The sequence below is a fragment of the Salmo salar genome, chromosome ssa10, assembly GCF_905237065.1.
Source record: "Salmo salar chromosome ssa10, Ssal_v3.1, whole genome shotgun sequence".
NCBI classification, from domain to species: Eukaryota; Metazoa; Chordata; class Actinopteri; order Salmoniformes; family Salmonidae; genus Salmo; species Salmo salar.
Window position 1 is genome coordinate 89,694,898 of NC_059451.1, and position 25,690 is coordinate 89,720,587.

General features: G+C 39.3%; 1 protein-coding gene across 2 annotated transcripts; it reads left to right on the top strand.

The window, feature by feature from the left end:
• Positions 1 to 17,112: 17,112 nt before the first annotated feature.
• Positions 17,113 to 23,197, top strand: LOC106560800 (arrestin domain-containing protein 4). 2 transcript variants are annotated; one of them, XM_014124105.2, is made up of 9 exons: positions 17,114 to 17,501; positions 17,627 to 17,924; positions 20,206 to 20,275; positions 20,468 to 20,615; positions 20,947 to 21,049; positions 21,193 to 21,449; positions 21,676 to 21,838; positions 22,005 to 22,159; positions 22,277 to 23,197. In XM_014124105.2, the coding sequence occupies exons 2-9, from the start codon at positions 17,639 to 17,641 to the stop codon at positions 22,301 to 22,303; spliced, it is 1,209 nt and encodes a 402-aa protein (XP_013979580.1). In that variant the 5' UTR covers positions 17,114 to 17,501; positions 17,627 to 17,638; the 3' UTR covers positions 22,304 to 23,197. The 2 variants fall into 2 exon arrangements, with proteins under 2 accessions (XP_013979578.1, XP_013979580.1); XM_014124103.2 differs by having other exon boundaries at positions 17,113 to 17,501; positions 22,005 to 23,197.
• Positions 23,198 to 25,690: the final 2,493 nt, after the last annotated feature.

The following is a 25,690-nucleotide window of genomic DNA, read 5'->3' on the forward strand; positions in this document are numbered from 1 at the left end:
TGTGCTTGCGTGTGTGTGAGACAGTAATAGAGGAATAGAGAGAGGGAGAGAGACGGATGGAGAGACAGAGAGTAGCACTGGCATTGAAAGATTTGGTTGGGCTTGAGCTTAGAGAATTTAAATTGAGCTGCGAGAATTCTTTAAATACTCTCAGTTTCTTTTTCCCCCTTCTTTATTTTAACTCAGTCTTATCTTACCTTAGTCTTTGTGAAATATGGGGGCTTTAAATGTTAAAAAAGACACTCATAAAAGCAATAATAACAAATAGTCTCTGTCAGCTTAATGTAATGCAGCTTTAATCACCATCAACAGAGGATGGAGTGTAAAAGTGTGAAAGTACATTTTAGGAGAAAATATTTCAAATAATTCAAACTAATTAGTTATTGAAATAAGTATTATTGTTATTACAGCAAATTCAAAAATAAAAGTGATTCATTTAATTACCTGACATACTATTTGACCCCCCAAAATAAATAAATTGTTGCAGACAACACTCCTGGCTTTGAAGCTAAATGTTTCGATGGCATTAATATCTTAGCATTTTATAATTTCTGTAAGCATTAACAGCATTGCTGTAACGTTAGCACAGAGTGAGATGTTGTGCACAGCACAGGGCATGCTGCAGGGAACAGATTAGAGGACTGCATGGTTCAGGCTGTGCCGTGTGTCTTCGCTGCCCTCTACAGGTTGAGGAGTGGCGATGTGTCGTGTCATGGTGCCCCACCAACTCCTCGGATTAGTTTCTACAGTACTCCTGTGCCAATTTAACAGTTGATTCAGCATGCCATGACAGTGTGCTCAACTGCATTCCACTCTCTGTAATTTCTGAATGACTCCTCCTCTCTGTTACAGTGGAGATCTATCAGTCAATGTGACAGAAAAGTCCTTTGCTAATAGTATCTAACTTTGATAAATACTCTCATAACCACCAACAGGTTTGCAAATAAGTGATGTTCGTACCTGATTAGTGTGTATGGCATCTATTGTGGTGTTGTCTGTCACCCACTGCACTCTGTAAAGAAGGGCCCAGTCAGATTATCTGAGGTTGAGGTCATTGACCTGAGTAGCCAACAATTTTACCAGTAGAGCAATTAACTTACAACAATTCCCGTGAGCCAGCCGTACTCATTTTTTTCTGAGGAAACTTCCTTTAAACCTGCTCATCCTAAGGGGCTTGGCTAGTTTTTCTTCACGTTCGGCAGAATCTGGATGGTTTTTCGACTATAAAATGAGATTGTTGGAAATTCCATTGAAATACAAGATAATAAAACGGATAACAAACACTGAACTTTAGGTCACTGTATATTTAACCTGGCTGAGTTTTAAATGTAATACATTGTTGACAATCTCCAAAATCTTTTTGGCCTATCAGGGTTTGTGTATTTGGACCAGCACATATCCAGAGGTTTGTTCTCTAGTGGTTGTGGAATATTTTGGAATATACTGTAAAAGAGAGTTACATATTGAAAAACCAAATATAAAACAAAACTGAAGTGCCTGTCGCGCCTATGCAGTATGCTCCTGAAAGTTGTAACTCTTGTGAGATTATAAGTCTAAGAAAGCCAACTTTATGAGGGGATTTAAAAGCTTAACGTTTAGGATCACCCAGTGGCCTTATACTGTTTCCAGAGTCCCTCTTGCTGTACATCCCTGAAAACCAATTGGGGTGCCAATCATCCACTCAACTGCCAACAAAATCCTGACATCTCTATATTGCAAAGCTAGACGATAGGAGACACACACTGTATATGCTTTCAACTGTTCAAGTTGCCAACACAACTAATCTGTTGTATACACAAGTCTACATTATATCACCATCCCCATGAGTCTGTGACTTGTTGGAAAACACTGCGGCAATGTAATCATGTTGCAGTAACTACATTTCTCATGACGGATAATAATAGTACCATGGAGCCAATTAATTATTACCATGTCTGATGCTGAAGAAAAACAGAGGTTATTGAAGAGTTGAGAGAACTAAGACATTACTTTTTTCCAATATGTGTTTGACACCAGCACAGTAATGTGCAGGACCAAGATGGGACTATTTTACAGTATCATTGGTCTACAAATGGTATTTTAGAAAATGTTTTGATCTCACATTGCTCTGGTCCATATGGTTTTATACCTCAAATGGTCATCATCCACCCTTTTAGTATTCTGTCATTTAGGTCTAAGCAATCAATACAATCTATTAATATACAACCTTTACAATGCTTCAACATTCAAAACTACTGCCTGATACAAGTCATCTGTGTATGGATCAATATAAGCACCAAATCCTTTCCTGCAGTTAACACATGCCAGTCTGCACCTTTAACGCATGAATCATGGTAGCTTTTAGCACTAGCATAACCATTCAGCTGTACACAGTCGGATCTGAAAAACCATTGACATATCATATGCCTGCTTTGATCATAACCCTGTGTAAGGAAGTAACATTATTATCAAGCTTAATATTCAAATACTAGGGTAGCTTGAGTAATCAACACAGCATGAAGTGTTTCTAAATACATCTCCTTAACAATCAGTAGTAAACACATTGCAGGTGATTTGTTTGTCATGAGGGTTGTATTGTGTATCAGTAATGCCAACTGCTACAGAGGATGTGCTGAAGAAGTGCTGAAGTAGCATTGTCTTTTGATAAGAGAAAAAAGAGACTCTCTCTCTCTAGTCTCTCTCTTTCGCTCTCTAGTCTCTCTCTCCCACTCTCTCACTCTCGTCTCTCCCACTCTCTCTCTCTCCTCTCTCTCACTCGCTCTAGTCTCTCTCTCTCTCTCGCTCTCTCTCTCTCTAGTCTTTCTCTCCCACTCTCTCACTCTCTTTCTCTCCAGTGTCTCTATGTGGCGTGTGAACAGACAGTTGGCTAAATGTGCCAAACTGATATATTTAGGGTCACAATGTTCTGCACATCCCAACTCACCAGGGATTCAACCCAGCCAACTTTCACTACAGTTACTGCAGGCGGTAGTTCATGGCATTTTACCCTTTATTGCGCTTGAACTCACTTACCAGATTTGAATGAACTAGGCCAACTATGTAGTATATGGGACTTCCGCTTTGACCAGGTCCCATTATGGTATCTGTGAGAGCACGGGCAGCACCATTGATGCCATCTCCATTTTGAAGAAGTATATTTTATTTTTGTATTACTTCGATGAATTGGCAAACAAACTGAAAGGGTGCATACTACCACCTGGAGTGTGTTCTTTGAACAAGTATAAAAGCCAAGATTGGCAATTTACTGCCACCTGCAGTTATGGAAAGCTTGCTCAATAGTATAATTAATTGGCTGATCCCTCCTGGTGACCTGGATGGAATTATGTGATCCTTCCTTAACCCATAGTATGTCCCACCCAGTTGACTACTTCAAAATTGTGAGAGTCCATGCTAAAACGGGCTTTTGGGCACTAGAGTCCTCTATCTATCTCTATGGTTTGTCTCTAAATGAATGGAGAGGAAACAGTGACCTGCACCTTTAAGAGGTTACAGGGGGATGTACAGACAGTGTGCACAAGGCCAAACAGAGTAGCTGCTGTCACTTTTAATGGCATCATAGATTGCTTTGGAGCCATCGCCACTAGCTTTGGGTTCTAAGAAAGGCAGAAGCAGACGTAGCAGAGTCATCTAAGCCCCACTGCTTCCACCCATGCTCCTCCAAAAAGCTGTCATCCATGGTCAGCAGTGAGATGTGAATGGTCAATGGTTCTAAACCCACTGAATTCTCTCATGGCAGGGAGTCTTAGATCAAACTTCACCATTCCTACATTGACAACACATTCTCATATCTAAAATGTGTTCTTTGTGTGTTCCCTTTTTCCCCTTTAAATAATTGGCAAAACTGTCCTATTATTTGCAATGAAAATACCAATGTAAGAATAGCAGCGTGTTTCTTCCTCCTGTCACTCATTTCTTTGAGTGCCAAAATACAGTAGATTTCACAGGAGAAGGGGGCGGCAGCGTGACACTGGTGGGGTGTGAGACGTGGGGGCTTCAGTCAGCCAAGCAAAACAAGCTGCTCTAATCTGGCGTGACCTGTGACTCCCCCTCATCGTCTCATTCGGCGTGAGATCCGGGGTGTGGTTATTAAGGACATTGATCTTAAATGGTCCTTATGCTCGGCGGCTGATTATTCCTTCATGGGCAGCTGGGGATCGGATCACTGAGCTGAGAACAGAACTAGACCTTGTTCAAATCTTCTATTCTAAATTTACTGAGTTCTGGTAATAGCAGAAAGCATTTTATTCTTTCTGTTTTTTCCCAAAAAGGCTATTTACCAAGTGAATAATCTGCTACATGAGCCAAAGGACATACATTGTATGGAATGTTCTTTCCCGTCACAAACTGTACATATACTGTATATAGTCAGTGGGACATTCCCTTACACATTTACTTCCTGTGAAAGTTCCCACCCTTGCATATTCCCTAAAGTGTTACCACAGAGTTTCTAAACCCAGAGGTGCAACATCACAAGATTTCTGGGAACGCTTATGAAGTAGACTAAGCAGACCAGGCCGGGGTTTGAGAAGTCAATGAGAGAAGTGAAAAAATCTTCCTTAGTTGTTCATTTTCTCAAAATCTAAAGGAACAACCTAGATCCGAGCCAATGTCTTAAGTAGTTGAACCTCGTGAAAGTGACAAACTGAAACGTTTTCATTTTAGTCAAAAACAACTTTATATCAAAGGAGTGCCTTTGATGTAGCGCCCTGCGTATGCGCAGTTTGGTGCGAAACGACTGTTAGACCCAGTGACGTGGTTTTGCTCATGAGCTGAGCTAGCCAACGTTGCCATGACATCGCCTACAAGCGTTATCTGGGATTTCTATTGGAGAAGAAGTTTCTGCCTTCTTCATTCTGTACTGTCTTTGGTGTTACTCTACTCAACAATGATGTCATGAAAAAGGAGGGCCATCAGTGGTTGGTCATATCAGTGTGGTGCTTACTGTATTGTTGATCTGAGTGTGCATAAGGGTCAATGGGAGAGCATAGTGACAAGTCATTGTACTGTAGGTATTTGGTTGACGCTGGTGGGAACTGTGGCTATGCTCATTAAAGAATTGGGGCTGTGTGTCAGGACTTGTTAGGATTTGAAGAGTTTCATCCTAAATTTACACCCCGAACCAGGGGTGCCCTAGGTCCCACCCCCAACTTACCCTTCCAACAACCTCTGCCCTATCCTGTTCATCTGTCCCAAGGGTTAATTCCCTGTCCTGGAGCTAAAACAACAGGATCACAGCCACAGCACTAATACTCAATAGACATTGACCTACTTTGCTGGATTAGGAAGGGAAAAAATCCTGATCCGCTGCCCTAATGCCAGCGATGAAAGCGATATAATGGTCCTAACTGCTCCGTTTAATCTGAAAGCATGCTCATGTTATTCATTTCTCATTATGGGAATGCAGTTCTGCTGATGGGATTAAATGCTTGCTCTGTCTCTCTTTCATTCGGTGACCTCCACATCGAAACACACAGGATTAAAACCATCTGGCTGGACACCCGCTCAAAGACCTTGTTTATTTGTTTATGTACCTCTCATTTGCTTGTTTGTGTGTGAGGGGCAATGACTTACTCATCTACGCTTTTGATTTCATCATCCTCAGTTTAGGGGAATTTTCCTCGTGATATAATGACCCCTGAATTCAGATTGCAAGGCACAACTATTCCTGTCCTACAGAAAGCTTTTCACTTGTTTTTAGGTTTCCAAATAACGCACTCACTCCAAAGGTATTCTTAGTATCTGAAAAATGGGACGCTGAATCCTCGTGCACTGTTCATGAACTATCAACCTGACAGCACTGTCTCTATATGCTATGACTCAAAACTGTGACATGCACTTTTGAATACCTTTTCTCAGTTTGGCATCTGTACTGAGATATCCTTGCACACAAGGAGGAAATGTTTGCAAACCATATTCTCCTTTCATTTTTGTCTAATTGTTTGCATTATTGCAAAATCAATAGCAGATGCTTTTAGCTCAAATAAGTGACTCTGTTTGATTTTGTAGCTAAACCAATTAATGCTAAAACTGTCATAAAATGCCTTTGGCTGGTTCTGGTACTACAGCCAATTTGAAGGATCAAAATGTATTTTTCTGGTCCATTAGACCTCCACCAGGGGGCACTTGCTTCCTCAAGCAGTCAGTGTTGTCTGGGAAATTACTATGGAGCTCATAAGAGTATTTATGCATGTGCATATACTATTACAGTAAACTGAAGAGACAACACTGGTCTAAGATGCTCTTTATCAATCCAGACTTAAAGTTGGCCATTGATCAATATCTCGAGACCTTTTAACATGCACACCACTCCACATGTCCACAGGCTCTATTATGTCATGCATATTAGGTCTGGTTGATAGGGCCTCATAGAGGCCTTAATTGATTAGGTACAGTGTTTGCTGGGTTTGTTGATCATGGGTTTGTCAATAATGTTGGTTCATCTCAGAACATATAATGGAGCAGCATTGGATCTACATTAATGTTTTTTTTTTATCTATGAATAAAGTTGTTTTTCTTTGTTGCTGCTTTCTCTATTATGTGAAAAATGTATCTAATATATTCAAGTAGAAATGTAAGCTAATACATCACCATATATTTAGCTCTCCTGTGTCGTATTGTCTTCAGAAAAAGAAGGTAACAACATATTTTATCAGCAGATCTAGAGAACCAGAGTCTTACCGTTAGTGACTGCATCCTCATCAATCTAGTGTTAATTTGGATATGAAAGGCGTCAACTCAAATGGCTGAATAAGCATAAAATGGGTCTAAACCTGAGGCTTTCAGCATATCTAATAATGCAAACATGACATGTAATACATCATAGTACCCATTACCAGTTAGCCGAGGAAAACAAGAGGAAAATATGCAGGCTGGTGACAGATCAAAATATCCATTTGCATTGCCCTGTGATATTTTCTATTTCATTCTACCAGCAGCAGCCCAAAGAGTGCATGGGAAGTATTTTGTAATGGCATAATTACAAAATCACATGCAACGAACGGTGTAGCAGGCAGGCTATTGTAGCAGGCTTGGTTATGCAAATTACCATTGTTGTTTTTGATCAAAATAACTGACATTTCAACATGATTTGACATTTAGATGTATTTTATTATACTTAGATGTAGTCCATGCTCAGTGCATAACACTTATTATATCTGTAAAATATTTATATTATTTTTATTTTATTTTATTGTATTACATATTACATAAGTATTGCATCTGTATCGTAAAACAGATGTCTCACACTTAAATGTGGCATTTGACAATAGTACAACTATTTTTAAAACCTTATTCTTTTAAGTTCATAGAGTAAACCTTTGAGGGCCAGCGCAATAAATTATTTGTGAGGGAAAAGGCATGATGCATCTTTTAACATGTGCAGTCATTTCAGAGTGCAAAACCTACAAATGTCATGTCCCCTTAAGATCAAAAGTAATTGGTCCGGCTGCACAACAAGGCACAGGGGTAACTAGGCAGTTTGCCAGTGTAACAGACTCAAATGACATACTGTGTAGCATGACCATGAGCTAATAGACCCCATCACACTGGGGAAACCATAGTTCTACTGTGTCTTTTCTCATCTACGTTAACTACAGTGTTTCTTGGCAGTGCAGTTTTTTTGTATCTCTTTTAATTTAAGGTAAGATTCAATTCATTTCTTTATAAAATTACAAATGTGACTATTATATGTCTGTGCTATATCCATTCATATATCTGGTCACATCACTATTAGATTAACTGCCGATGCTATAAAAATTATATCCCGATATAAATATATCCTCAAGAAATGTGGGAATGAACAGAACAAGGTTCAGTGGGGCCTGAAAGAGGTGGAGTTAGTTAGGCACTGTGGCGCCTCTCAGCACACAGGAGGGGGGTCACTAGGAGGGAAGCAGGTGTTGTGCTCTCAGTCTCCCTCTACCGCCACATCATGTCTGCAGCGCGACCCAGCACACCCCCCAGACATCAGATGTCAACTCTGATGAGTGTATGGATCAAATAGCATTTCACAAAGAATGAAAGTTTTGGGTGAGAGCAAAATTAGTTTTGCATCAAGACCTGAGCACAATGTAAAAATTGAACTGTAAAAAGGCTTCAAGCAAAAACGTTTTTAAGGTTCTCAAAGAGCAACATGATATACCAAGCACGCTGACAGGAAGAGATGGACTGAAAACTTTCCTGTTTCAACCAAGAAAACACAGGAACAAAAATAGCGTCTCTAACGTCAGACTACTTGAGTCGGGAACACATTTGCCAATTTAGGGCAAGCTGTCCAGTCCAAAACACTTCTTAAACTACAGTAGTAAACAAAATAAGTTTGTCATGGGGAATGGTAGCAATAGCTAATGCAACAATTGTGTACAAAGCCAGAGTGTTTCCCAATAGGTAAACTGTATAATGCACTACAGAAAACACATGCTCAAGCCTTATTAAAATCACCTTGAAAAATTCTGTGTTGAATCTCTGCAGTGACTCTACAGTGAAACTATTTGGAGGTGAATTTGATGCCAGATCATAAAGGAACAGTCTCCCATCATGTTGTAAGTGGGTTACAGGACTGTACGTGACCCAGACAGAGGTCTCACCCCCAGGGTCAGGGGCCAGTCAGGCATGAGGTGCCAACTGAGCGCCTCTGATTTGACTCCCAGTTAGTTGGCCTGAGCCTAGCCCCTCAGCTTATCCTCAACCCCCACCCTGCATACTCACCCTACTGAGGCAGGAAGGGCTCTGGAGAGGGACCTCAGGGTCCACAGTCACATGACTGGGGAAAGGACACACTCAGCTGCTACAGTATGCTCAAATTGTACTGCTCACCCTTTGTCAATGCAGTGTGTGTGAGTGTGCATGCGTGTTTACAGTATGTGGGTGTGTACAACAGGCATACTTACGTTTAAACTAAATCATTACTCGTACTCATGCGGTACTGTGGTCTGCATCATACTTTTTTTGATCAATGTTTAGTTTCAAGGCACTAACCCCACGCTACAAACCATTATTTCTATTTCTACTTTGCAATTTCTTCCACTGCAAATCTACCACTCCAGTGTTTTACTTGCTATATTGTATTTACTTCGCCACCATGGCCTTTTTTTGCCTTTACCTCCCTTATCTCACCTCATTTGCTCACTTTGTATATAGACTTATTTTTCTACTATATTATTAACTGTATGTTTGTTTTACTCCATGTGTAACTCTGTGATGTTGTATGTGTCAAACTGCTTGCTTTATCTTGGCCAGGTCGCAATTGTAAATGAGAACTTGTTCTCAACTTGCCTACCTGGTTAAATAAAGGTGAAATAAATAAAATAAAATAAATACTGCATCATGTAACCCAACCCATGAATGAAGACGTATTATTCCATGAGAGAGGTATGCCCCTCAGTCTTGTAAAGATGGACTCACATTAATGTGACAGGTTACTGGAGTGAGGCCTGCTGTGATAGATTAACTGGATGTACTGTACTCTCTACCTTGGCTGTTACAGGGAAGAAAAAAAGGATTCCACAATGATTCTTGTGACTATTTGTTCAAACAATAATTGGGTTGTCCATGGTTTGTCCTTGACGCAAAAATATTACTGACACATCAACACTTATTAGCCCTTGAGAGTGATATTTCCTTTTGCTTTAGAATTTTTATGGAGGTTTCAGAAGGGCAATAACAAGAGTACCTCTGTATGGCATTTTTATGTTTCCATGGATACTGTCAGGAGACAGTTAAAAAAGCAATTACGTGTGAAGAGAGGTAGGAATTCATCCCTTTTGTCAGGATTTCCTAACAGCTGTAATAACACAGCCATCGTAACGCTAATGTAAAATAACGGAATATGTCTGTCAAATAAGATGGAAAACAGATCATCTCTTACTGTCCAGGGACAATGCCCTCTCTGTTTTATGGTCAGAAGACACATCTAATCTGATAACCATGCATCAAACCACAATCAGCTTATATGATTTTAAAAAGAAGAAGGAACAGATAAAATGCAATAAGATTGGTATAGTATAGCGCAGCCATCTCCTCTGATACCATATAGTCCATGCAAACAAAGACATGGTAAAAGCACCTTTTCCTGACTGGGTGGATCCTAGAGGAGAGGAATGATGCTGCAGGCACATGCAAAGCCCGACCCAGGCCTTGACCTAGGAGTTGGCCCCCTCTTACCCGTCTCACATTAACTCAGAGACTGAGTGACAGACATATCTAAATGTTATACTAAACAAAAATATGAATACAACATGCAACAATTTCAACTATTTTACTGAGTTACAGTAAATCAGTCATTTGAAATAAATGTATTAGGCCCTAATCTATGGATTTCACATGACTGGGCAGGGGCACAGCCATGGGTGTGCCTGGGAGGACATAGGCCTACCCACTGGGGAGCCAGGCCCAGCCAATCACAGTGATCTTTCCCAACAAAAGGGCTTTATTACAGACAGAAAAACTCAGTTTCACCAGCTCTCTGGGTGGCTGGTTTCAGACGATCACGCAGGTGAAGAAGCCAGATGTGGAGGACCTGGGCTGGCGTGGTTACACGTGGTCTGCGGTTTTGAGGCCGGTTGAAAATATGGCCAAATTCTCTAAAATGACATTGGAGGCGGCTTATGGTAGAGAAATTAACTTTTAATTCTCTGGCAACAGCTCTGGTGGACATTCCTGCAGTCAGCATGATAGTTTCACGCTCCCTCAAAACTTGAGACATCTGTGGCATTTTGTTGTGTGACAAAACTGCACATTTTAGAGTGGACATGTATTGTCCCCAGCACAAGACGCACCTGTGTAATGATCATGCTGTTTAATCAGCTTCTTGATATGCCACACCTGTCAGGTGGATGGATTATCTTGGCAAAGGAGAAATGCTCACTAACAGGAAAGTAAACAAATTTGTGCAAAAAATGTTAGCGAAATAATCTTTTTGTGTGTGGAACATTTCTGGGATCAACACATGGAACATTTCTGGGATCAACACTTTACATGTTGATTTTATATTTTTGTTCAGCGTAAGTGTGGGATTGGAACATGGTGAGAAAACCGATCCAACCTCCAGCCAACATAGATATGGCCCTGACGCTGAAGAGATATGAGTCACTCATGACCTGAGTGTAAGAGAGAATGTTATGCGTGAGGGTTAGTAGCTGTGAGCTGTGCCTGCTGGACCTTCTTGCCTGAGTCCTATGATCACTGATCAACAACGTAGCTCTTGGTTTTTATACAGTTACTCTTGTCGTCTCCCAAAATATGTTCCATGTCAAAATCTAGCTTGGTAGCAGTGTCAATGCATCCGGCACTTTGCACTGTAAGAACACTTTCTCACATTGTTAGATACATGTATTTGGTTATTCATGATTCCAGTATACAAAATATTGTTTCAAGAACAAATGCACCCTTTCTTCTGTAAAGTTTTCATGTGGAAGGATTTTAGCAATACATATTTTATTTCTGTCTTGAACTGTCACAGATGTAGCTACACTGCACATTTTAGAGATATTGCTTATAATTCATGTTTAAAGCTGTGTGTATTCTACTATACCTTTTGAAAAGACATGGCATATCAGGTTATGTCTAATAGAAAGTACATAAAACAGAATGTATTAAACGGATAAGGGAGCACTCAGCCTGGAGAGGTCTTGTGGAGACTGCCTGCCTGCCTGCCTGCATGCCTGGCATGCTCAACTTTTGATACCGTTGAGTAAACCACATGTTTGGTTTTGTCTGTTTACTTAGAAAAACACTATTATTTTGAGGTGTATATGGGCTGCTGACTGAAATATACCTCACAATAACACAACCGTCAGGAACATCAACCTGACATGGCGTGTGCCTCTCCCTGTATGGGGACATAAAAGGTCCTATTCACCGCAGGTTAATGGTCCTGTTTTTAAAAGGCTTTGGTGAAAAGAGGGGCCATGGAAGCAACCTTGCAGAAATTAATTTCAAAGCAGAGAGGAGAGAACATGTCAGGAATATAGCTGTGTAATGACAATCTAACTGTTATTTTGATCTCTCTTTAAATGTTTTCAATTAAAAATGTCTCTTTTGAAATCCATGAAAGTATCATTCTTTATATATAATTTGTAATCTTAAATAACCGCAGCAGCTAAAATACATTTTCAGCTTTTAACGCGTATGACTTTTCACATGTACATGTTCTATCGCACATGTACATCTTCTAGCACAATCATGAAAGTAAACTGGGAGCTGATAACAAACCATCTCAGTGCCCCCCCCCCCCCCCCCCACCCCACCCCTTAGTAAGAAAGTTTGTGGGGGATATTAGAACGCCTTCCTAATTAATTTCACTGCCCTATGTAACCCTTAGACAATTTGTAATCCAGATGGGAACATCTTTATTGATCTTGGGAATGCTTCAGTAGACTCCCAATGCTTATCTCAGCATAAAATGCATATCTTGTGATGAGCCACGGTTTAATTAGATGACAATCACTGTTAACAATGCACAGCCAACATCACCAAATTTGCACATAGGTTCTGGCAGTGACATTTCAGCACCCCAGCAGGGACAACTCACATCCTTGGTTTACTCTTTACTTGTTAGGCTTTAATATTAATTACATGTATAATATGACAATTGACAATATATACCAGTTTAAAAAGCAGGTAAACACATCAAAGCATTTCATTAATATTAAATTCATTTGAGAGAACATTGTAATTCAGAGCTCTACTCATAAGCCTACTTGCTAACCTTCAGTCATGTAACCTTCGGACATCCTTTTCAGCTAATATCACCTTTATTGCCACCCTGCAATAGTTATACAACACAACTACCACTAGAGGGCAGTGCCTATCATTTCAGTAAACCACAATATAAACCGCAGTAAATCTACAGTATTTTTAGTGAGAAAAATGTACAGTTAATATCTTTGACCATATTGTTTTTTTTTTTTTTAAGAAAGAAAAATAAATACTGACAAAAATAAGACACATTGATTATTGGCATGTTGTTATCATCATCTCAAATGTATAGGGAGTTCCTTGGCAGCTTACTATACCTCTCATCAACAATCTAGTCTGCAATGAACTATACACAAAAGACAGAGGGGAGTTTCTCTACATTACAATACAACTAGAACTGTACAATGAAGCATGGAGAATGTTTGGCCCTCAACAGCTAACATTTAATAAAGCACATCATGAAAAAAACATTGTAAAATCCCTATATTTTTTGGAAGGGGCATAGGTGGCGGCCAGGGGCTAATGGCAATGAAGGATTTGTCAGTCATCCCAATATTAAATAATCCTTGGCTCTCCATTTTCTGCTGTTTGTTTATATTAACCTTTGGTTGAACCCACTTTAGAGGCAGCCTTTGTGCCAGAAAGTTCAGTGAACATTCAGCACAGTACCGGAGAGCATGTCATCTCGAATCTATTAGCCCACAGGGGAGTTTGTAGCATCCAGCACTCTGTGTGCCACATTACACACACACACACAAGGACGTAATCTGCTAACTTGTACATTTTCCATACTGATGGCGCATGTAACTGAGATTATTGCATTCAATAACCTGGTTTTGACCTTCCTTTTTCATTCATGCCGAATAATCTCATCATACCATATGACACTATTTTAAATCCCCTTTCTTCTCTGTCTTGCAGTAGGTTTCTATCCAAGCATTGCTACCTTTCAACTATGCAATTTAGACTTATAAGAATAAATGCATTGGCCATACAAGAACAGTGAATAAAGATTGTACTAGCCTAGAGACAGAATGGCACATAGCATGGTAGTGATAGAATGGCATATTGCTACTATTCTGTAATACTACTCATGTAGGATAGGACTTAGGCTCACTAGTACATTTGACTTTTTCCTTTCAAGGCTTGTTAGAATGATAGCCTGATTCTGAGTTTACTTTAGGCAATACTTTTATAGTAACAAAAACAAAAACCATGCTTCAAAGTATCATCTACAAACTTCATAATCTATTAATGTAAAATAGGCTAGTACTGTAGTAATATAATAGTACATTACATTATATATCTTTATTATAGATAAAACTATATGGATTTGCAGATTTAGGTCTTTATTTACTTTTATAGTAATAAAAAAGTATTGCACAAGCTTAGTTGGCAGTAGGCTATACTACACATATATTTAAAACGTACATGCAATCATTTTACACCATAAAAGAATATAAAATGAATCACTTAAGGATTTCTTGTTTCTTCCTCCTCTCCATCATCTCTTATCTATGGAAACATGTATTATTGGGAGTGACTGTCCACATGGATAATACAACATAACACAGAGCTTACCAGCTTATAGTCATAAAAAACAGAAATGTCTTCCTCTTTTCAGACATTCCTATGGGGGAAATGAATGGGGAAAGAATGTGGTTTTGGGATAAACACCGAAAACAAGGGGACACTTTTCACACCACTTCAAAACAGTCATTTTCGTTGCATGTTAGGAGAACATTTTCGCTAACCCTAACACTTTTCCTAACCTTAACCTCAGTCTCCTAACCGGCTGGGTTAATTCTCCTAACCTGCTGCATAAGTTCTCCTAACCTGCTGCAAAAAGAGTGTTTCCCAAAAGCAAGTACTTTGGAGATCTTATACATTTTGTTCTATGAAATAATCAGTCAGCTTTATGTGCTTGTTTTGATTACATAAATGCTTGAAATCCACAAAAAGTGACATTAGCTGATGAAGATTATCTTATAGAACAAAATGTATAAGATCTCCTAAGCCTGTGTTTACCACAGACCTTATTTTCAGTGTTTATCCCCCAAAAAAACATTCATGTCCCCATAGGCTTTGGCCAAGTTAGTGGACGGGTTTGAATGGTAAGCCAAAAGTAGAGGGAAGTTGACAAGGAAAGTTGGGGGAGGTACATATGCACCCACAGCAAGTCAGACAACTGCTGTTTCTAGGAAACGCGACAATGCAGACATGGATTTCGCCATTGTTGTTGCAGATTAAGTGGATGCTATCGAGATTCCAATTCTCCTACACAAAGCTGAACATGATCAAAATGGTCCAAGGAATTAATATCCTGATAAGGAAATTCGATACCGGCCCAAGCTCTTTCAAGCATTCACAAGACTTGTTTTGTATTTTTGTGATGTTTTTCTCAAAATATAACCAGGTAGTGAGTTCATGGGCTACTAGAATGAGAACATAAGTGTTTTTGCAGCATATAGGATATTCTCTGTTGTTTCCCATTACATCATGCCACTATTATTTTGGATCGTGCAAAATGGAATTGTAACAGATGTGATTAAATGGAGTCCACAAAGATTCTTACCGTATGGTAATTTATTGCATGTCAGCATCACTACAGCCTGGATTGTATTTATTTAATTCTCAAAACGCTCACTGTACAGAAAAGGATTAGATTATACATGTACATTAGTTCACATAAATTACTGGGTAAACAATATGAAAAGTATTAGCCTACATATACATCAGTTGACATAAGTTACTGAGTAAACAACATGCCAAGCAATATGCCAAGCAGTCAAATGCACTTGATATTTACCCCGAGTCTAGGGTACATGCTCAGATCAAGCCTTTAACATTGCCAGTGTAGAACTCCCCTACAATAACCCATGTGTAGCCTACAATATGTATTCAATTTTATTCACACTTGATAGACAATCAACAAATGTGAATTTGTTTGGTGACAACAATATTACAAACCAGACAAATTTTAGGCTATAACATAGGACACAGCATTACAACATCTAGATAAATACATTAGCTATATTGTCGCAAGTAGGATATTTCACATATTTATTTTAGAAATGTGGATCACATGTAGGCCTATGTAATTAGATTGTAAGGATAAAGATGTATTTAAGCTCTAAATAGTCATCCATCCAAAACAATAAACATGCATTGATAATAGCTAATGTTAGGTGGCGACATTAAGCATTTTTGAAAATGTAGTGCCTTTTGCTTCCAAAAAAACTGGTTGTCTCCCACAATGCCTTGGTTCCAACTTCAAGTTGCAGTTGGTGAGGAGGAACTGCAGAAATTTCCAGTTGACTGCAGTCGAAAGTTCATGACCTTTGATCACATGGTGGTTGTAAAGGTCATGCAGTTGACATGTCGTCACAGAGTTTCTAAACACAGAGGTGCAAAATCGCGAGACTTCCAGGAACGCTTGTGAAACAGACCAAGCAGACTAATGTTTCCTTTGTTGTACATTTTTATTAAATCTAAAAGGCACAACCTAGAATCATGCCAATGTCTTCAGTAGTTATTACTCCAACAACATGAAAGTGACAAAATTACACATTTTTGTCAAAAACAACTTTATATCGAAGGAGTGTCTTTGATTTGAGGACTTGCACATGCACAATTCAGACCGTTAGACCAGATGATGTTTCTGCCCATGAATTTAGCTGCCAATGTTGCCATGACACCACCTACAAGTGTGATTGGGGATTTCTATTGGAAACGCACACTGGAGGCTGGTAGGAGGAGCTATAAGAAGTCGGGCTCATTGTAATTGCTGGAATTGAATAAATGGCATTCATCAAAGATATGGAAACCACGTTTTTCACTGGACTCCATCAATTCCATTCCAGCCATTATAATGAGCCTATAGCTCCTCCCACCAGCTTCCACTGGAGCAGTTTCTGCCCATCTTCATACTGCAATGTCTCTGATGTAGTCGCAAATCAGACAATTGGTATACCCACAATGCAACACACGGGCGAAGCCGGTGAGGGAGGCGCAGCCTGCTAAAATCGGACCGTATTCTGCATTGCAGTCATGTTGTCAACAAGGCAGCGTGATGCGTCATTCAGAAACATACAACATCTCTTTTCCATAAAAGCAAACACTTTTGCATATGTGAAAACAGAGTATCCTAAACATTACGCCACGTGCATAACCTACCTCACTTTTTTTTGTGACTCATAGGATGAAGCCCGGTTCCAAAACGAATGCAATCACTAATCACCCGTTAGAAACTACGCCCACCTTGGCGCTAAAGACAGAATCGAATCTTCTTAGGACTCAACTGTTCACGCGCACTGGCTTGTCCCCCATTGGACCAATGCAATATATCATGCGTGTTGGTAAATATCGCACTTTCTTGGCTGTGTACAGTCCGTCATCACAGTGAATATTCTGTCCAATGGTAGAGCCTACACGTTCCAAAGTCAAACCCAATTATTGCGTATGCTGGGGTGTAATCATTAGTCCAAAACCAGAGTTTCTATTGGAGAAATTCAGGTAGGTCCCTCCCCGTTTCGTTCTGTTTTCTTCGGTTTAAGAATGTTTTACTACAGAATCCGCGTAATGAATACGCCCCTGAGCTCTCTGGGTGTAGCTAAATCCTTCGCTCTGCAACCCCGCTTTCTCTGGACAGCGTGGGAAATTGGCCCAATTACACTAATGTAAAACAATGATCATGTCAATTGTGTTTGACCTATTCTATTGAATGTTTCTCATGAAATGTGTTACTAACTGGTCCATTGCCAAATTCGAGCTTGACGTTCCCATATCGAATCCCAGGACAACAGGTAAATTAAGATTTTCATATTTCTACTCTAGTCGATAGGCAATCTATTCTAGTGAGAAAGTTAGAGCTTCTGATCATCATCATTATAGGCTTATGTATAAAACCACCTGTCTCCTTTTACATAAGTAACGTCCAACGATGGCTGACAAAGTGAAGGTATTCTGTATCATGTTCAACAATGAAGACAAGCGTGAATACAGTGCTGGTGAAGTTCTATCTGGACACGTTGTGGTCGAGGTGTCTACAGGTGTGTCGGTACAAATCAAAGCTGTCAAAATATCGACCAGAGGATGTGCCCAGGTCTGTTGGGGTGAAGGGACTCGACAAGCATCATCACCGAGCAGTGCTGCTATAGCAAACACATCATCTCAGTGTGAGCAGGTGGAATACTTCAGCATATCTCAAACTCTCAAAGAAACACCAGGTACTGATCTGATTTTGCAACCTGGTCTCAGAGCATTTCGTATTATTCTGTACGTAAATTCAAAACACTCCATCTAGTGTGATATGTTTCGTATGGTATGTATTAATTTTTGGATGTCCATAATCCATTTTGTACGATATGTTAAGAATTTGCTAAATGTATAATCTGTCATGAATTCCAATTTGCTGCGGCTAACGTTAGTTAGGTGGCTAACGCTAACGTTAGCTAGCTGGCTAACGTTAGCTAGGCTGGGGGTTGGGGTTAGGTTAAAGGGGAAGGGTTAGCTAAAAGGAATGAGGTTAGGGGAAGGGTTAGCTAACATGCTAAGTAGTTGTAAGTAGCTAAAAAGTACTAAGTTGTTAAGTTGCTAAAGTTGTCTGATGAAATTTGAACACACAACCTTTGGGTTGCTAGATGTTCGCTAGGCTTTGAAATTGTGTATTTTTTTTTACATTGGATAAAAGTAGACACTCCAAGCTACAAAATGGTATATTATACACTGCAGTTGAGCAACAATAAGAACATAATTCTGCTTTGAAAGTTGATAAACTTGTAACTCCAGTTTCTTTTTTTTCTTCTTTTTTGTTGAGAAAATGGCCTTGACATGTTTTTGGTACAACTACTGGAGAGCTTTTCTTTGTCTACACCTATTCAGCATCATTCACACCCTCTTAAGTCTTAGCCCCACCAATCTCTTTACAATAAAGATAAACTCTAGTTTTAAAAAAAATCTAGTCCTTGACCTATATCCTAATCTGACTTTGTTAGTGTCCAGTTAAAAATACTGTATAAATATTTTATAATTATTAGATTACACTTACCCAGACACTTATCTAAATGTATGGGTCATGTGAAATAAATGCTATAACCCCCCCCCCCCCCCACACACACACACACACACACACACACACACACACACACACACACACACACACACATCTAGCTAAGTGGATGGGTCACTATTGTCTGGACATGAACATGTGTTCATAAAATACAATAGATGGCCATAATTACCCCCAGACACACCTGTCTAACTTGATGGGTCATGGAATCATTCTCTTGCAAAGTGGTATTTTGTTTAGACATGTAGTTAGCTAGCTAAACATTTTACCGTAATCCCAACCCATAGCTACAGTGCAAACGGATTGTCATAGCTAGCCACTATGCATGAAATGCTGGAGTATGAATCTGCAGGTAGCTAAACGCTAACCAACTAGGTGTAATGTTAGCTAGCTAGCTAACATTAGGCTATAACTAGCAATGCGACTCGATTTCTGAGATACAATGAATATTATTACACAGATCATAACCAAATGTATCTATCGAGCCAGCAAACGAATGTTCGCTAACTACCGAACAAATAAGCTTTAACTTGCAATGAAAACGACTTTCTCACAAAATTAGAAACGTATAATATCTGAAAATGTAGCAAGACTCTTACCCGTATACATGGATGAACGCTTCACGGCAGCGTCTCTTTTCCATTAGGTTTGTAGCTAGCTACAGCTTGTTGTGTTGAGTAACTCTGGTTCACACTGACCTTGTGCAGAAAAGTAGCCCATCAAAACTTTTTCCCACTGAACTTTGTTGATAGCGCCTGCTAAATTCTGGGCAGCAAAGTTGTTGAGAGCAGAAGCAACACTTTTGCAGATCTCTATAGCTAACGTTATATCTTTTAAAAAAGCAGCGGTAGCAAGGATTATCTACACATACTGACCAGCTCATGTTATAGACAGAAGCATGCTACATGGCAGACCAATCTGCACTCATCTGTCGGCACGTCCAAACCATCCATTATCTCAGCCAATCATGCTAGCGGAAAGGTTCCTGTCTTTTTCCATGGCTAAACCAACTAGGCTCGTAATTTTACAATTGCTTTTGTATTTACAAATGGCATACTAGTTTGTTAATAAAAGCTAACATGCTAAGTAGTTGCAAAGAACAAAAAAATAGTAAGTAGTTGAAAAGTTACTAAGCTGCTAAAGTTGTCCATGATGAAATTCGAACACGCAACCTTTGAGTTGCTAGACGTTCGCGTTATACAGCTACCCATCCATCCATCCACCCTCCTTACATTACTATGTTATATCTAGTCTATGAGACCAGGCTGGATTTTTATGTAACAAAGAATTTTATCAGGGCTGTAATGTACACTACCTTTAGGAAGTTATGGAATCGCTAGACCTTTAGCAGGCCCTATGCTTTCCAGTCAGTGATTATAATAAAATTGTTGTAAAATGTTGATTACTATATTTATTGACTGAATTGTCTTTTGTTTCAGATGGTGAGGAATTCATCAGTCTTGATGAAGGGCATTATGAGTTCCCCTTTCATGTGGAGCTCACTCAAATGTGAGTGAAAACTGTTCAGACTGAATAGGAAATTATTCAATCAAAGCTTGATTTGCCTCATGATGATGTCTGGCTACTGTACTAACTTTAACAGCTAATGGAGACTTTCCATTGAATACTTTTCAGCATGCCTGAATTAATTTGGCTTTTTTGTCAAACGAATAATGAGTGACATTCCATAATGTCTTCCAGGCCCCTTGTTACCTCTTTCAAGGGGAAGTATGGGAGTGTTTGCTATGAGGTGACAGCTGTATTACAGAGGCCCTTGAATCAAGATCAAACTGTCAACAGAGAATTCTCTGTTATCAGCCATATTGATGTCAATTCCCCGTGGTTACTGGTGAGTGATAAGTCTTCAAAATAGATTGCATTGCCACGTCAGTTTGTGTGTTTTGTATGTTTTGTCCTACTGTATGTTTTTAACCATTATGTGAGTTGGATTGAAAGGAGGGTCAGTTTGGTTTTCATACATGCAACACATTGGCTCTCAACCATCTTGCTGTCTATTAAAACATAGATGACACCTTTTAGATTTTCAAATCTGTGACTATGGGAACTGCTTTTAAATGTTGTTGGTGTATCGGACAGTAACCACAAAACATTTAGCAAAATGTTAAGTGAAAGTAGCATTCTTGGAAATCTCCCTTGACTCATTTGTTATTATTTTGCAGTCCTCTGTGTCTACAAACAACAAGAAGATGATTGGCTGTTGGATTTTTACCTCAGGCCCCATCTCTCTGAATGTCAACATCAACAGAAGGGGCTACTGTAACGGTAACAATGTTTCTAAAGTTTGTTTTTCATCATTCATGTTATAATGAATGAAGATGTGTTATGTCTCTAATAACAACAGTTAAATTATAGTGCAATGTCCTCAAGATTCATTTTTTTCCTCAAGATTCATTTCTTCATTCTAGGAGATTCAATTCCCATCTATGCTGTGATTGAGAACTATTCGTCTCGACTCATTGTGCCTAAAGCAGCTATCTACCAAATACAGACCTTCATGGCAAATGGCAAAACAAAAAGTCATACAAAGTTGGTTGCCAGTGTGAGGGGTAACCACATTCCATCAGGCTGCACAGACACCTGGAATGGAAAAACACTGAAGATCTCACCTGTCTCTGCCTCAATTCTCAACTCCTCAGTCATCAGAGTAGAATACTCCCTGGCAGTGAGTGCCCTTTTCTATGGATACTTTGTTACTCTAATCTATTACATTGTTAAAGTGTGGTAAATAATGCCATTGTAGACTACATTGTGTTGTGTTATATCATCTGCATGGTTTTCCCCTTGAAGTGTGTATCCTACAGTAAGTAATAGGTAAATAAGGTGTGTTCAACTAAGTCAGCATTCAGATGGTATAACGTATGCCTGCTTATTTCCTTTCCTTTGTGGAGGTCATGGCACAGATACCAGGTGCTAAGAAACTCAAGGTGGAGCTTCCCATTGTGATTGGCAGTATACCATACAATGGCCTTGACAGCAGAAGCTCCAGCTTGAGCAGTCACTTCAGCATGGACATGAGCTGGCTTGCACTGGCGCTTCCTGAAGTGCCTGAAGGTAAGGAGAGGCCTTACAAAAATGCTCTCACACAAACACAAACATGTATGAACTCCCATTCATTGTCATGGTCTAATTTCATGTATTTGTGTTGAAGCTTTCACCAACACAGTTTTGAGTAGATAAAGTTGATTCTGACGTTGTTGACCTTCTGGTTAATCCCCAGCCCCCCCTAACTATGCGGATGTGGTGTCTGAGGAAGAGTGTGAACTGCACAGCCCCTCTTACTCTCAGTCCGAGGAGTTGGAGAGACAGCTTGGTGGACCAGCCTTTGCTTACATCCAGGAGTTCAGGTTCCAGCCTCCACCACTGTACTCTGAGGTCAGTTCTCACATTTGGTGTCTCACATTGTTAACTAAACATTTGACTTATTCTGAGTAGTGCTTTAGGCTAAATGTTACTTTTCTGCTTTCTAACAACTGTCTTCATTCATAACAGGTTGATTCCCACCCAGTCCATAGCTAGGCAAAATGTTGAGCCTTGCAATGTTGCAAAATTGCAATGTTGCACAATATGTATATCGTGGTGGAAAGAGTGTAATATAGAGTGATCAAGTCTTGAACTAATTAAACTTTGGATTTAAAAGCAGATTAACAGTATTTTTTGAATAATTATATACTAGGCTGTGTTGAGAAATGGAGCGCACTCTTTACATGACTGTTATTAGAAAGGGAATTACTGCACAGCACATTGTTGTAGCAGGTGGGTGCAACATTATACAAGATAAGGTGTGTTATCTACTGTATATCATGTAAATTACTTTGAGAGCTACTGAAACAGGTTTTGTTGTTGAAATCTATAATAGATTTATTCCTTTATGTCGTGAATCCTTTCCTGATGCAGTGGGCCACATGTTCAGGGTGTATAATACAACATTGGCATTCTTTTTGATACATTGTAACTAAAAAGTTGAAAATGTCTGAGCAGAAACTGTAATATGCTTTGATAGTTCAAAGGTTATGCAAAGGTATTAATTCCAGGTGGATATTTTGACCTTGGAGTTGTTCCTTCTCAGAATGTATTGCCTTATCTGAAATGTAACTGATGTTGAGTTTACATTGTTGGTTTTGAATTGTGAGTGCCTGGGGAAAACCTTGGATCATGCAGTGTTGTGAATGTTTACCAGGTACAGACGTATGTATGTAAGTTATCATGTTGCTATTTACCAGTTTATCTATTGAAATGTATACTTTTGCAGGATGAATACAAAGACATATTACCATACTACTGTATGTGTTACATTTTATCAGAATGGCATGTTGCTATTACATACATCAGTGAATCTGAACCCAGTGGGTTTCTGTTAAACTTGTATTTTTGTAATTTTACAAAAAGTTTGAATAAAATCATTTGACAATGCTTATATTGTTCACTTTTAGTTCTTCCTCGAACAAAAACACAACGTTTGATGTTTAATTTAAACTTAATCTGCATTGTCATTAGTTTAAACAGTTAAACATTATCATCCACAAGCTAACCAGTGAATGCACAAGATTATTGTGAAATACGAACAAGTTGATGATGCCCTTAGTACTTCAAGCACAGTTCTAGTCCTGACTAGTTATGAATAAGAGGTTGTTATTCAGATTCCCGACCCAACATTTTTGATGGGGTTCCAGATGATGTATTTGTGACGTTAGTGGTCAGCTGCCTCCCAGCAGCACAGAGTAAACAGGACAGCCACAAGGGACACAGATCAGCCTTGTAAACAGCCATGTAAATCACTGAACAACGTGGGGAAACACACCAGATATCCACCTCACCTGTCAGAGGGAAGCTACGCTACATATACACTGAACAAAAATATAAACACAACATGTAAAGCGTTGGTCCCATGTTTCTTGGCTGAAATAAAAAAATCCCAGAAATGTTCCATATGAACAAAAAGCTTAATTCTCTCAAATGTAGTGCACACAGTTGTTCACATCCCTTTAAGTGAACGTTTATCCTTTTCCAAAATAATCAAACCACCTGAAAATTGTGGCATATCAATAAGCTGATTAAACAGCATGATCATTACACAGGTGGACCTTGTGCTGGGGAGAATAAAAGGCCACTTTGAAATGTGCAGTTTTGTCATACAACACAATGCCACAGATGTCTCAAGTTTTGAGTGAGCGTACAATTGGCATGCTGACTGCAGGAATGTCCACCAGAGCTGTTGCCAGAGAATTGAATGTTCATTTCTCTTCCATGAATTCTAACTCAGTAACGTCTTTTAAATTGTTTGATGTTGCATTTATATTTTTGTTCAGTATAGTTGTAGTAATCAACTACTCAGAGAGTATTTAAGTAGTTGGTGGGGTTACTAAGGTCAAGTTTAGGAACAACAATAATCAACGTTAGATCCTCTACCAACTCTCCAAATAACAATACACTCCCAACTTCCCAAATGAGACTTCTTCTCTCCTATTTATGTCTCAGGACTTAAAATACCTTGTCTGTCTGGGTGGTTCCCCATTATCTAATGTAGGAGTCCTGCCACTTCCATTGTTGATTGTCTTACACATCTGTGATCTAAAGATGTTACTTGAGGTGGACAAATGTTCATTCCATTCAAATACAAAATGGAAACATGTTTATTTTGCCTTATGTGTGGAGATCAAAGGAGGTATCTTATAGTCAAAGGAGGTATCTTGTGTTGGCTTATTTCTTTTTTGAGTAACAGTGAATGTGCAATATTTATCAGGGCTTTGCATTATTTAGGATGTGGCCATTGCCTGGCCAGCTGTTACCTTCTGAAATGCGTCATACTGTAGGAATATAAAAAAGGTCAAGAAAAAATTACAAGCAACAGAGAATACCTAACCAATCAAAATATTGTGTAAATGGAAATGATGATTTTACAAAGTCCATGAAAAGAATTTGCTGATTTCTCATACAGTATATTGTACCTTGCGTAGTGATGCGTGAACACATTTGTGAGACTGCTTTATTTAGTTTAATCTAACGCTTCAAGCATGCTGTGAACATGGTACGAGAATTTTGGAGTGTTACAGTATGTGAGGTTTGAACATCACTCTAAAAACTGTCTGTAATATTTCCCTCATATCTGTGCTGGAGGCTAAACATTGTAAGCCTGGCACCCCTGGCACTTTGTATTCATGGAGAGCCCATCAGGATGTGACAGCTTAGTTTATGGTCCAATGGGGATCTAATAAAGCAGTGGTTACCTTCACAAACCAGACCGTCGGATTCTTATCCACTGTCACCCTCCCTGACAGCAGAAATCAGTTAATCCACACCCTTGCTCAGAATTCTGAATGAAGACAACATAGACTGTGTCAGTCATTATGTGCTCAATGTACCATATACTATCCTTCACCGTTAGTCAACCCCCTCCACAGAAAGCGCTGCATGTATGACTATGTACTGCATGAATATGTACTCATTGATGCTTCTTCTATAGATGTTGTTGATCTGCTTGGCTCTTCATGGTAACACATTACAGTTTAAGAGTCTAAGGACTACAGGGTTATGCACAGCACATACATGTAATGGTGGATCAAAAGACACTCAATTAGCTTTATGTAGCTCCAGTCTACAATTGAAAGCAAAATAGTAAAATGCCAGAGTTAACATAATAGAGTACCTAAGGGAGCCAGTGGCATGATATTAGTGCACTTAACTAACAAACCCAGAACAAAAACATATTTGCCATCTGATGTCTGTCGGAAGACCTTGGTTTAGAGAAGCACAGTGATAGGAGTAGCCATCACATACTTTGTTGTTGTGTAGCATATGGTTTGAACAAGACAAGTCTGCCATCTACTGGTCTGTAGACCAAGGACATATTTTCACTTTTTCTAAACTAGTGTGACACTTAACTGCAGATTTTGAGTAAATACTTGA

What these genes read in the sequence shown, in the direction of transcription:
- LOC106560800 (XM_014124103.2), top strand. Translation starts at nt 17,639, where the DNA reads ATGGCTGACAAAGTGAAGGTATTCTGTATCATGTTCAACAATGAAGAC. An exon ending in TCAATTCCCCGTGGTTACTG is followed by an intron (nt 20,616 to 20,946) that starts GTGAGTGATAAG and finishes ATTATTTTGCAG; the next exon opens with TCCTCTGTGTCTACAAACAA. An exon ending in GAGTAGAATACTCCCTGGCA is followed by an intron (nt 21,450 to 21,675) that starts GTGAGTGCCCTT and finishes TCCTTTGTGGAG; the next exon opens with GTCATGGCACAGATACCAGG.